Source organism: Solea senegalensis, linkage group LG1 (assembly GCF_019176455.1).
Source record: "Solea senegalensis isolate Sse05_10M linkage group LG1, IFAPA_SoseM_1, whole genome shotgun sequence".
Classification (NCBI taxonomy): Eukaryota; Metazoa; Chordata; class Actinopteri; order Pleuronectiformes; family Soleidae; genus Solea; species Solea senegalensis.
Window position 1 is genome coordinate 17,357,672 of NC_058021.1, and position 14,123 is coordinate 17,371,794.

Below are 14,123 nucleotides of genomic sequence, written 5' to 3' on the forward strand. Positions count from 1 at the left end.
GATTAACCTGTCGATGAGCCTCGATGTACACATTTCGAGGGATATGTCTTTTTACCAGCCTCCATATCCATCCAATAACGGCAGCATTTCTGATTACATGACTTAGACAATGGAGGCATTTAAACAATGTATGGTCCAGACCAATAAAGCACACTTTTAGGTGTGAACGCACCTAGTTGGTCTTCTTTGTTTGTCCTCATAGGCTGTGGTAGAAACATGGTGGCACAAGATGTTACACACTGGACAGAATTTGCTCATCCACTGAGGAAGAAATATGGCTAAAAACTTTTGTTTATTCCTGCTGTACATCACAATCGCAGGCCTTCTGATGAGTGGTACAGGGTGTAAGAAAGATTAATCATCTGTGGTCATTGTCGTTAAAAATATGTTCTAATAGGTCAGTCTCCATTCACAACAGGATGGCGAGGTCAAAGCTGAGCTGAACTCCAGTGAGAAATTAAATCGACTGTTGTCTTGAAAGGTAGTCAGTAAATACAAGCCCAGATTTAATCAAGACAGCGAAACTTCCTTTAACCTACAAAGTCACCAAATCAGTGCTGCCTTGGATCTTTTCTTGTGATGTTTACAAATCCCTCTGAATTATCACAGGCCCATACGCAGTGATACTCATCCCAAAGACCAAATGATCCTGAGTTTGACTCACACATCAGTTTTCAGGCCCTTTGGTTAACATGTGCTGAACTCCATCTCTCTGAATAGCTCTTCAAAAACTTTACTGAGACACAATCATGTAGCTTGGAAACACAAACAGGAAACAGGCTATTAGGGGGGTATTTGTCAAAGGCAGATTCCTGAAGTAAGTTGTGGTTTTAGTTTTCTTTTTTTTTAGGTTGATCTTGTCACCTCTTAACTTATCTGCTCTCTCTCATGTGATACCTAAAGCACTACCCCAGCCGCAGTAAGTTCTGAAAGTTCTCAGACTTCAACCTCAGAAGGGAATTTGCAAAACAGCACTATAAACTCTCTTCACTCCCTTGTCTTTGCTCCCAAACCTCAATGCTTGTGGCTTTCCAGATGAGTTTGGATTTTCCTTTTTTTCTCGTGATCTATGTGACTTTGTGGTATCTCTTTATTTTCTCTGGTCGCTGAAGATGACGTAGGAACAGGCTTTGAAGTTGACAAAGGTGCTTTCCCACATACTCCAAAAAGCAGCTGTGTAAAGGGGACAACACTCATAGACCACAAGAGATGGTTGGAATCCTAGAGAGTAATAGGAAAAAGAGAGTTTAGTTTGGGGGAATTTGTGTGTGCATGGGTCTTCTCCGGGTTCTCCGGCTTCCTCTCACTGTCCAAAAACAATTTGCAATATGGGGATTAGGTAAAATGGACACTCAAAGTTGACCGCAGGTGTGAGAGTGTGAGTGAATGGTTGTTCGTCTATGTGGCCCAGTGATGGACTGGTGATCTGTTCAGGGTGTGACTCTGTCTATCGCCCTATGTCAGCTGAGATTGGCACAGCACCCACCGCAACCCTCATGTGGAGGATAAAGTGGTAGAGGATGGACAGAAGATGGAAGTTGAACGTTTAGGGATCCGATTTTGGTCAAAGTCACTGGATTGGATATTGTAGTTGGAGAATTATGTCTCTGAAATAGCTAGCACAAGTGTGTTGTTAACAGCTTCATCGTTGAAAAAGTTCAAAATGACTGTATTGGACTGATATCGATATCTGTAGGTACTCGAGTTTGTGATCAGACACAAAAAAGGGGTATCATGCCCTCCCTAGTTTAGTTTGTGGAGCTAATCGCAATGAGACAGGAGGTATTTTCATGATTAATATCAATTTGCATATGTTTCATGGCTGTTTGTTTTCATTGTAAGTTATACAGCGACATTTTTGTTGGAGCACTTGTGAGCTGCATAAAAGATATATATAAAGGATAAATTATGTGCATGTGCACATTCACTCACCCTCTCAGCTGTCGTAGTCAGAGTCGCAGATAACTTGTACACGTACACATTCATGCCCATAATTTAAACTACAACAAAGGAAAAAAGTAAATATAAGGTGCAGTAAGAATTACCCCTCATAATCTTTTATTGCACATAAATCATGATGTGAACACTGGGCAGGAGAAAAAGCCCTGCATTTAAACAATAAGGACTTTAGGTCTGAGCAACAATGTCTCTCAATTACAGTCATGGTTATACACCAACTGTTATGAATGTAAATAGAGTTATCCTCACATATTCTTTTTTTTTTTGTAATTTATTTTGTATTGACATTCAGAATCAGATATTCACATCCGGTATAACATACAGTATATGCATACATCTTACATCGGTTGTCTGCTCTAAATGTCCATACAATACTTTTGGTTTATGTCTAAATAATGAAAAGAAAAACACACAACAACAATACAACTACTGTATGCACAGGTAGGGAGTGATCATTTTCGTATAGCACAGTCATTGGTTTGTGAAAATAAAATGGGGTGTGACATATTTGACCCAGTTCTCCCAGTATGAAGCAAATTTCTCCAATTTATGGTTAACAAATACAGTTATCCTCTCCATTTTATAAATGTCCATCCATAGATTTAAAGCTGGGCACTCCTGTGACAACCATTTCCTGGTTATACTCTTTTTACAGGCCACCAGCAAGATATTTAGTAAATGTTTATCCCCTTTCGGCCATTCCTCAGGTATGTGTCCAAAAAACATAGCCTTATTCTTGAGGGGTATTTTGCAGTTGAAGATATCCTGTAGGGCATTATGTATCTCTCTCCAATAGCCCTTAATGACAGGACAGTCCCAGAAAACATGCTAGTGGTTTGCATTTTGATTTCCACAGTTCCTCCAGCAGACAGGGGAATTATCATAATGAGACTTCTGAGAAAGCGTAATAAAGTACCTAATCAGGCTTTCCATCCAAATTCCCTCCACTTCTGTGAGCCGGTACTTCTCCACTGATACCTCCAAATTGTTGTCCATTCTTCCTCAGATATAGTTATCCTTCCTTCCCTTTCCCATTTTATTTTAATATATGAAACAGTTTTATCAATAGTTTCTGAATCATAGGCTTTTGTAAATAATTCAACCAAACGTGTTTATCTTTGTTGCATTTTTCATCTTCGTATTAACGTAAGGCCGTAACTGCAGTTATCGACAGAAGTCTTGTTTTTCTAAAACATGTGTCCTTTCAAACATTTCAAAACTGAGCAATTTTCTTTCTTTCATTACACTACATAAGGCTGTTATACCGTTAGCTATCCAGTCCTTAAATCTAGAGTCCAATTTATTAGGTCTAAAATCTGAGTCATAGGCATACCAGCTATATGTACATTTAGTGTATAACTGTATAATTGCTTTACAATAAAAACAAATGTTTGGTTGTTGTAGCTGAAGCAGAATTCAGTCCTCCTCAATGTCCTCCAGTCAGATTTAAGATGAGCATAAGATGAGCATGTCATGTGCCGATGCCACCTTCTTCACCAATAGTTTCCTGTGGGCTGTACACTGAGAGGTGCGACGATGCCCTACACAGGAAAAAACTGTTTCTGATCCAAGTTCAAAGTTCGTCAACACAAGTCAATCAGTCATCATCTACCGCTTTATCCTCCACCAGAGGGTCGCGGGGGGTGCTGTGCCAATCTCAGCTACATCGGGCGATAGGCGGGATACACCCTGGACAGTTCGCCAGTCCATCACAGGGCCACACACAGCTAGAGACAAACAACCATTCACTCTCACACTCACTCCTATGGTCAATTTAGGGTGTCCAATTTACCTATTCCCCACATTGCACGTTTTTGGACTGTGGGAGAAAGCCGGAGAATCCGGAGAGAACCCACGTACACACGGTGAGAACATGCAAACTCCATGCAGAAAGGCCCTTGTTCCAACCGGGGCTCGAACCCAGGTCTTCTCGCTGCAAGGCGAGAGTGCTAACCACTACACCAAAAATCCCAAATCTGTTGTGTAGTTTTAACATCAAAGGAGCAAAATCACTCAACACATTTCAAAGTCCTGCTTCTTTAAAGTCCTGTTCCTCAAAATGTTGAAATGTTGGTTCACTGTGAATGTGCTCTGATCTTGGGTCCTTTGACATGACCTTATATGCAACTGACAGACAACAATACCAAGACAAAAGGAAGAAGAGGATAGCTATTTGGATGCCAACAGCCACCATTTTGAGACTAACTGATGTCCAAGTTTGTGTACTGAGTAACAGATCACCAATGTTAAATAATGAGTTCCCAGTATTGTAAACTTTTTGTTGGTGGACTGAATGTGAATACTGACAGCAATGATCTGCGAAAGCATTTCGAGCAGTATGGTAAGCTCATTGACTGCACTGTCATCGTGAATAAGCAGCTGCAGCGGTCCTGTTGTTTTGGCTTTGTAACCTTCACCACACTGGAGGAGGCTGACACAGCAGTTAAAGCTGGGCTGCACACTATCGATGGCCACATAGTTGAAGTGAAGCAGGCCATCTTAAGAGAGGACGCCAACAAACCAGAGGCCCTCAAAAACATGAAGAAAGTCTTTGTTGGTGGTCTGAAAGATGACATTGAGGAGGAACATCTGATTAACCATTTCAGGCCGTATGGTGATATTGAGAAGGCTGTAGTAATCTCAGATAAGGATACAGGAAAGAAACGAGGGTTTGGCTTCATCTTCTTTGTTGAACACAACGCAACCAAGAAGGTGATCGCAGAGAAGTTCCACAATATCAATGGACACACAGTTGAGGTGAAGAAAGCCATGACCAAGTATTTGATGCAGGACACCAGCAGAGGCAGCATAGCAACGGGCAGACAGACAGGTAGAGGCATGAGGGTAAATCGAAATGGCAACAGCGCCAAGGACTATGGTGCAAACTATCACTATGGAAACAGGAATGGAAACTACAGAAATGGTGGCGACTACAACTTTGGCAGCAGCTATAGAGGATACCCTGGATATGTTGGAAGTTATGGGGACCAGGAAAGTGGCTATGGCGGTAGAAACGGCTATGAGTTTGGAAGTGGCTATGGCCAGCATGCATCTGGTTATACATCCTTTGGCCCTCAGGGAAGTTCTGCCCCCTATAGCAGAGGCGGCGGCGTTGGCTACCCGTTGGAAGGTTATGGTAGCAGCTATGAAAATAGGATACTCCATGGAAAATCGAGCACCCATTACACACCACATTACTTCTAACCAGGATTTGAATTTCAAATCTTAGATTTGTGAAATCTAAATCTGGTAGAGATAATCTGTTCATTGCTTGTACTTAAAATGTTAAACAATTGATCTGACACTGTAAAAAGAATGTTAAACCTGGCTTTAAAAAAAGAATGAACCTTTCTGTAAATCTTCTGTGATGGTTTGGCTCTTTCCTGCAAGTCTGACTGCAATAAAAACTAATTTCACACACAGGGCTAATTTTCTCTATGTAACATGGTGATGTGACATGCCTGGAAACGGATAATGACTAATTATGTGAATACATTTTTTGACATTGACAAAACAGTTGCCACATCACAGTCTGGCAGGAACTGTGCTCTGTGTAGAATTAGAATGAGTCATTTTCACACCCACACACCAATTATTGATAGTGACCTTGTCCTACTGAACCCGTCCTTACTACACACCTGTATTGAACATACACAAGCAGTGGGCAGCACTAATCTGCACTTGTGAAGCAACAGGGTATTGGGTGCCGGACTCAGGGGAACCCCAGCCCATCCGGGATTGAACAAGCAACCTTCCAGTTACGAGCCCAATTTCTTTCCTCTTGTACATGAGGTGCCCATAATGTCTGCATGTAATAATAATCTGCATAAATGGATCAAATTCAGCTGCAATGTTTGAGTAATTTCTGTATTTGCTATTGAGAGTAAAGGTGCACAGGTGTGCACATGGTTTCATCTCAGGAGTACACCAGTGGAGAACCTTCAGGGCCATCTATGCTTTATATGCCTAATCTATGTCATTTAATTTAAAACAATAGATTTAATACATTTTTCAGCAAGGGGTAACTGCTTTTGATTTCTCTTGGTAGGCAATAATTATATGAGAGTAATTGGGTTTTACTCATATTGATTTTGTACCCCGATAATTGGCCATACTGTTCAAACGATTGCATCAATTATATGAAGATGCCATCTGCTTAACAGGCCAATTTATATTCCGTCCATGTAATAATGATTCCCTTGATATCTTCATTTTGTCTGAAGATATCTGAGCTAGTGATTCCAAATATAGTGCGAAGAGTAGTGGTGACCATGCACAGCCCTGTCTGGTGCCCCTTTGTAGGTTAAACCACGTGATTAATATCCATTGACTTTGATCCTGGTGGTAGGTTTGTCATATAGTGCCTGTATAGTTTTAATAGTTGTATCCTGGAAGCCAAATCTATGTAAAACTCTGTAGAGAAAAATCCAGTTATCCGAATCGAAGGCCTTTTCAGCGCCAATGCTCATCACAGTTGCTTCAATTTGATTTCTTTGTATATGATCCATAATATGTAGTGTCTTTCGTATATTGTCTTGTGTTTGGCGTTGATGTATGAAACCCGTTTGATCATTATGTATCAGTGTCATAATAGAAGTAAATAATTTACAGTCCACATTAAGAACAGAGATTGGCCCAAAAGATACAGTCCACTTTATCCTTGCCTTCTTTTGGTATGGCTGAAATTATTGCCTCCTTCTAGCTGGGTGGCATTTGTGCATTTTTTAAAGCCCAATTCAGAGTGGGAAGTAAAACAGGTATTAGTTCTTTTTTAAATTCCTTGTACCACTCTGCCGTGTAGCCATCAGATCCTGGCGATTTGCTTAATTTAAGTCTACCAATTGCAACTTTTAATTCTTCTTCAGTTATATCCGCAGTCATTATTTCATTTTGATTTTCATCTAGAGTGGGTAAATCTAGGGAATTCAGGAAGCTGTCAATTTGGGCTACACTCCCACCTGGGACTTCAGAATATAAGGTTTTGTAAAACACTTCAAAAGCTTCCTGAATTTCATTTAGTTTATTTTTTATCGCCTTTGTCCTCGGATCCCGAATTTTATGAATTGTATTTTCCGCTATCCTTTTTTTCAGTTTCCATGCCATGTTTCAATACTTCCATAGATTTGGCGTTATGAGATATTTCCTAGATTAACTGAATCCAAAGAAATAACTGTCACTGCCATTGCTTGGCATGCTTTTTTTTGCTACACTTACCACAACAAAATGTGTTTGCAGCTGTGCAGAAACTGGTCCAATATTATTCCAAAGCAATGACGACTTTGCTGCACATATAGCAGATGTCGGCATGTTTTTTAGGAGTGGATTTTTACCACCCTTGTGACTCTGTTCCAAAGGGTCAAAGGGGGTAGGGGTAAAAATGAGAAGTGGGATAGTGACTAAGGTATGGTATGGTATCATATGGTTTCATATCAAGTACAGCCCAGAGAATAGATTCATTGGCCTGTAACACGGGGATGAAACCAGTGTGTGTGTAACTGTGGCCATGGAAGAATGATGGCTCTTGTTGAAACAATATGGTGTCTGAAAAGGTGCCCATGTGGAATTGATTGTAAGAGTTCATGACCATCTTTTTTTTTTTTACCAGAGTTTTCAACAGTATGTCTCAGGCTCCATTAGTGGAGAGACAGTTTATAATAAACTGAGCTAATTTATGTGCAGATTAAGACTAAAGCAGTTTCATTGAGGGGGATCTCATCGTACTTGTAATTCACAATGAAGACATGTATTTCTCTTCTCCCTGTAGACGACTTTGCTGATGAAGAGGAGGTGCAGTCCTTTGGTTACAAGAGGTTTGGTAAGTATCAAGTTACTTCTTAATGTACAACAGCTTTACTAGTTTATATCCCTCTGGATACATCAATAAAATGAATGGATGTTTTCTTTATATACAAAATGTAGCTTTCTTTTAATTCCCCAGGTTGAAAAAAGGAGGCCATGCCTCATTTGTCAGAAATAAACTTATTTCTGGCTGCTGCTTTCATTTCTGTCTGTTATAACAGCAGTGAGGTACAGTAGAAAGAGAAACCACAGCATCCTGGGTGTTCCCAACCCGGCGCCTGACTTTGCAACCTTTTCAGGCAATCAGCATATTTTTATTTCACTAGGTACCAAACTACGCAAGATTAATAACTTGGTCTGAAACACTGAAATTAATCTCAAAACTCTGCCTGTGCTCATTTCCCTTTCGTATAATATCCGGAATGTATCTGGTTCCCAGAAATTCAAAGACCACAGCGTCCAGAATTTCCAGACAGGTTCACTATCACACCCTCGCATCTGGCAATGAAAACCTTACCCATCAGCCAGATGTTGGTCACTCTTCAGCTGAGTGGAGCACGTTCAGAAGTGTTACATTAGCACATTCTTCACGTTTAAGCCGATCACCCGACTCAAACCACAGTCATTTCCACAAAGGAAAATAGAAAAATAAAGGAAACCTACTCTCGAAATCCCCTCCCAAGTTTCTGCCTGAGTGGTTGTACTCATGTTCATGTTTTACTGCATCCAGCCATTGATTTGTCTTAGTCAAAAAAAAAACAAAAAAAACATAACCACCACTATAGATGTCAGTGAAAATGTGACAGTGTGCACAGTTCATATTTGGTGTTAATATTAAGGGTATAAAGCAAGTCATATAAGTCAAAAGTGCCATATGTGAAAAAGTAAGGATCTCTACAAACATTAATGCTAACAGCTATGCTATGGGCCAGAAAAAAGGCATGTGCTTCATAGCATTGCACATCACTGGCAAAAGCTGTCTGTTTTTGTTGCCAGAGTTGCCAGTTCTCTTTTGTAGTGAAAGTAACATCATATTTTATAACTCATGTCACAGCAGGTTATTTATTCATTGTGCAAAATAAATAATAATTGGAGCAGGTGCTAGCATCAAAGTCAAAGAGGTAACAGCCTACTCATATCAGGGGATCTTACCATGTTTTAAAGTCATACTGAAGTATAATATCAGCTGCTACCGATAATACCCATAATATTGTGCATCCCTGTTAGGAAGGGATTGATGTATGAAGTATGGAGCTGAAGCTAATAGGTAAAGTATAACAGCTGAAAGCAGACATGCTGTAGTTGCTTGCAATTAAGGTACAGATGTGAGCGTGGTGTTAATCTTCTTATCTAAACCTTCACAATATTGCAGACGTATGTTTTACAAAATGCCAAATTACTCATGTCTCTTTCAAACTACACGCTCTGTGCTTGTGTACGAGCAGAGAATATGTTTTCCTGTTTTGCTCTGTTGAGGATAGGAATCACATCGTTGGCTCATTTTGACATCTGTGTTCCACAAGAGGGCAATTATCAAACTCACAGTGTGGGTTCCTAACCTGAGAGGCTGCCGAGTTGCTTCCAGCATTTGTCCATAGTGGAAGTTATTCTATAGTGCATGCTGAACGTATATAGTCAGACATAAAGGTGGAGGAGGAGGGCGCCTCAGGGGTCCATGATTGGACTGTGCAGTGTCAGCAATGTGCAAAGGAGAGAGAATGAAAAAGGGTTGTAAAAAGATGGACGTAAAACTTTGAATGGAGATGATTTTATAAAAACATTAGAAATGTATTGAAACGTGTCAGTGCCCAATTTCTTCTTCTTTTATCCACACATTCAAGAGGAAAACATTTGTCAACATTTATTTTTCTTCCAGATGAAGAGCTGCATTCCTCACCCAACTTATTTTGGGAGCAAAACAGCAAGTGGTTTTAATTTACAGGGACTTTATTACCAGAGAAGAATGCTTTCAGAATCCCTGCCTGTTACTTACAACCCCCCTCCAGGCCCTGCTTGCACACAGTGCATGTTCCGTTGAAAGATTACTCGCTCGTGTTTTCAATAAAGAGCGGAGAGATTCGGTGGAGGAGAGAGGGAGCCAACATGAAAAGAATTACATTGTTAACAGGGTAACGGAGACAGAGACAACAACACAGCGTGCTGCCGAGTTGATCTGTATTCCAGATCTAAAAGGTTTATAGGAGCAGACTGTGACTGGTCAGAGAGACAGAGGGTCAGTCCAGGATGGTCCAATTGCAGGCAGGCAGGAATGCATCCCAGACGGCACACAAATCATTGCACCCTGGCAGAGACCAGCTTCAAGCTCGTGTGAGACATTCTGATCAGTGTTAGCGCTGGGACAGGCAGATGTAGTTCAGGACAGACCCCCGATCTTAACTAAGCATAACTTAGCTGCAATGATAAGAAATGAAGTCTGGTGCTGCCTTTCTCGCCAGTGTGAAATAATATATAAGAGGCAACAGTGACTGTGGAAAGTGTTGTGGAGGAAAGACGACACAGAGACACGTGTTTTAAGTTTTTGTTTTTCTGTTGCCAAACAGCAGGAGAACAAGATCACAACTAATCAGGTCGGACAATTCTGTCAGGCGTGATTTATGACGACTGCAAACTTTTTATTGTGTTCTCTATGCAGGCACATTTTGTCTGAATATTCCCCACTATTCTCAGAAGAAGTCATGCTTTGATTAAAGCAACGCTGCAACCTGAACTTACACAATTCACAGGTTTTTTACCTGCTCACCAAACATGTTGTTTGTCTTTGTGTTTTAAATCCACATTATTTCTGTACATTACTGCCTTTTCATTATTTTCTCCTTTCCTCTTCCTCTCCTCGGTCTCCTTCTGGATTTAATCATCCATTACTAAATCTGATCTGTACACAAACTGCACCTATAGGACAGAGCTATAGGTGCAGAGTGGGAATGAAAGAGGCTCCGGTCTCCCTACTACAGATCAAAATGTTTGTAAAGCTTTTCATTTAACTTGAAAATGTTGCTTTTGTACGGAACTGTGGTGCATTTGGCCTCCAATGTCATCTTTTGTCAATTTAGTTGTCTGTATTAGTGAATTATTATTATAACTGGTATGTGCTTCGAGTTGACTCAACTTCCCAGTGTCTTGTGTCTTCTGACTTTTTGACCATATGGATCAGAGCAGTAAATCGCCTCATTTTGACATCCAGTTGTGTATCTAGTGTTTAAGTTTGTGAAAATCATGGTGGTGTGTGGTTGTGCAGTGTATTTCATTTTCACTGGAGACAGACAGGGTTGTTGAATTGCAGATGTAACTATTACTTTAACACACAAAATTGCAACAGGCAGAAATGAAAGGAAAGGAGCAGTGAAGATGTAGCTGCTCACTTATTAAAGGGGCTGCATATAAAATACTTTGTTATGCATTTCCTGTACACTGACTTTCTGGATTTCTACATTCTCATATGTTCCCCTTAAATCTAAAGGATGTTATGTTACATGCCCTCCTGTATGCTTCAGGTAAACATCAGTGGCTGACCTTCCGCCCACTGTTACCAGAGCTGAGCAGTGAGAACTGAGTTGTTGAAGTTTGCGTAGGAATTGAGTCCGTTAATGTCAACAAAGGACCAGTTCCCAGCACAACACAACACAGACTTTAACATAAACCTTGCAAAAGCATAAAAAAGTGTGCGTGCAAGCACAGCAATGAGGCTGCATGGCAGTTACAGCCACACATGTCACTAGGAACAACTGTTTTTGGTGTTGCTCGGAATAGAAGGTGGTTGTTCTGTATGTGTTTGGGTGGTATAGAACATGTGACTTTATGGAGACTCCACCAGGCTTGAACTAGTGCAGGCTCCATGTGTTATCAAGCCCGGAGATCAAAATGTGTTCCAGCTGCCTGGACTATAGCACATACAGTAAAGACATTGCACTGTTGCACTGCAGATATTAGCGACTTACCTCCCATTAACTCCACATGTCTTATAGCAGACCTTACTGGCTTCCCTGGTGCACAGGTTCAGTCCAGAGAAATCACACATAAACAGTCATGGCTGCTCAGTTTCAGTATCCTTACTTTGGCCACGACCTCAACAAAGTCTGTTGTTTACTTTTTGAGTTATGTTTGTCAGACAGACACGATATAATCTCTTTGGTGCAGGTAATTAGACAGAGCACTCTTTGTGGTGCAGCCCATTGCTTAAAGGGTATTTGGCTTGTAACATGGATTTGAGATATGAACCTTGTTGCCGGTTCGGAGCCAAAGAGGTCAAGGGCTGGGATACCTTTGAGCAAGGTACCCAATACCCATTGCTCCCCGTTGATTGGATTAATTGGACAATCTAAATTTGAAGTAAAAAAAAATGTCAGCAAAATCAAATATGCGGATCACTGAAAAGCAGGTGGCGACCACTGGAGACCACATGCGCAGGATGTTACTGCATCGAAGGACCTGGTCGCTGTTACCGCGTTCCTTGTCAGAGGAGAGCCACTTTGCATTTCAGCTAGAGCGTACAAGCCCTAGGTTCCATCCATACTCCATGTCAGTCTAGTTTTTCTCAATCTTCAATTCCATGTATTAGTTGTGATGATTTCGCACCAGGAAATCACCCTCAGTTGTGCTTCCTAATATTCTTTGAGCACTGAGTTGTCAATGAGTTGAGCCAATCAAGTCACCAGGCATTTTCTCCTGGTCCTCTCTATATGTACTTCTGTATATGAAGTTTGACAGTTCTACAGTTGTAGATCAGCGTCCGTCTGTCACTGGTTTATATATAAACATAGTTATTTTGACGAAAATTGGCCTAACCACCTCATCACACCGCCCTCATACCACTGGGACCGACTGTCATCTGATGGCCATAATGGGTGTTTGTTAAGCTCTCCATTCAGAGCAAGATTTGGCTCGGGCACAAAAACAACGCGCACAATTTCTGCATGTGGCTCAGCATCAGTATTGCACTTGATGGAAGTCCTTTGGCCCCAGATGAGGCCAACATCAACCTTGCTGCTTCCTTTCATTGAAAAACAACAGAGAGCTCGAATGAAATGTGTGTTTTTCTTTGTTCTGCAGTGAGTCACATTTCTCCTCTCTATCCAGCTTTCAAAACTGCCTGTGGTGAAGTTGGTCGCTCTGGCTGTGATTACTTGGCAAAAAAAAGAAAAAAGTGTTTTTTCTTGTTTATGCTTTAGCACTTGTATTTTTGGAGATACAGAAAAATGCTCATGTGTCGAGCAAAGAAACTGTCATGTAGCATCATTTCAGTGTTTCAGTGACCATTTCAGGTCAGGTGCGTGTCGTCTCTGAACAGGTTTACATCAGATTTTATATTTACAGGATTAACTGCACACTGTTGAGTATAGTTGAGTGCAGTAGTTCGCCCATATTTAACAAAAACACCTGTTCTCACTTCCTTCTTGAAACACTCTAGATAGATAGATAGATAGATAGATAGATTTTTTGTAAGATATGCAGACTGGACTTTACTTTGTCGAGCTAAGAGCCATGTATTAGTAAATTAAACGACCTGGACATTCAGCAGTTTGACAATCGGCCTCAGTCAAGGCAGCAGCAGTGATTTTGGTAATTAATTGAAAATCCTCGGGCGGGAGCGACAGAAGCCACACACTGGAGCTAGCATTGAACTGTGATTTCATATTTGCTGTACAAGCGCCTGTTGGCTGCACTATACTTCTTAAAAGTTTAACATTGAAGTCAGATGGAAAACTTTGAACTGAGTGGGAACTTTGGACTGTGGAGGGCAGCATTGCACCTCTCGGTGTACGCACTGCCACAACTTTGAAGTCAATGGATTTACGAGATTAAATTGGATACTGTTTGTGGAAAGGGGTCATTTTGCTGTGAATGTTAATTCTTTTAATTTTAAAATGGGCCCTTTTTCTTCATTTGGACATGGTTACATTTGTATCTCATTAACAGTCAACATACAGTACTAGTTAGCAACTTTATCATATATCTGTCTATATCTGTTAGAGAGATGCTATTTCTACACACTCAGTCATGTATCTCTAAAGTGGTAGATTTTAACAACAGCAATACAAGGCTTTTTCTGTGTTTTCTGTGATGTAAACAATGTGCATATGGCATTAATTGGAAAGTCAGATATATTTAGCATAACTCTTCAACTTGTTTCATCATAGACCACAGTGAAGCTCAAACAGCCTGAGCATGCAGTCAGATACTATCACCTCCGTCGTCAGCATCTTTTGCCAAAAAACAAAGCCAGACTTGGCCTGACTGGTTGTATCCACACGATGTGGTTTTATTTGCTCTCATGGGCGATGAATCTTGAAAGTGCTGTGCAGTGATGGGATGGAGTACAGGCTGGAGCTGATGCAGATCAGGCTAAG

General features: G+C 40.8%; 2 protein-coding genes across 2 annotated transcripts in view; both read left to right on the forward strand.

Moving 5' to 3' along the window:
- The window catches only part of LOC122771158 (collectin-12-like), a 49,105-nt gene that overhangs the window by 3,061 nt on the left and 31,921 nt on the right, over positions 1-14,123 (forward strand). The window contains exon 2 of the mRNA XM_044028544.1: positions 7,724-7,774. Within this exon, the coding sequence (XP_043884479.1) occupies positions 7,724-7,774 (51 nt within the window). The remainder of the gene's footprint in view (positions 1-7,723; positions 7,775-14,123) is intronic.
- On the forward strand, positions 4,213-5,163 carry LOC122780734 (heterogeneous nuclear ribonucleoprotein A0-like). The gene has a single exon (XM_044043949.1). It carries the CDS (start codon positions 4,213-4,215, stop codon positions 5,161-5,163), a length of 951 nt encoding a protein of 316 aa, XP_043899884.1.

What these genes read in the sequence shown, in the direction of transcription:
- LOC122780734 (XM_044043949.1), top strand. Translation starts at nt 4,213, where the DNA reads ATGAGTTCCCAGTATTGTAAACTTTTTGTTGGTGGACTGAATGTGAAT.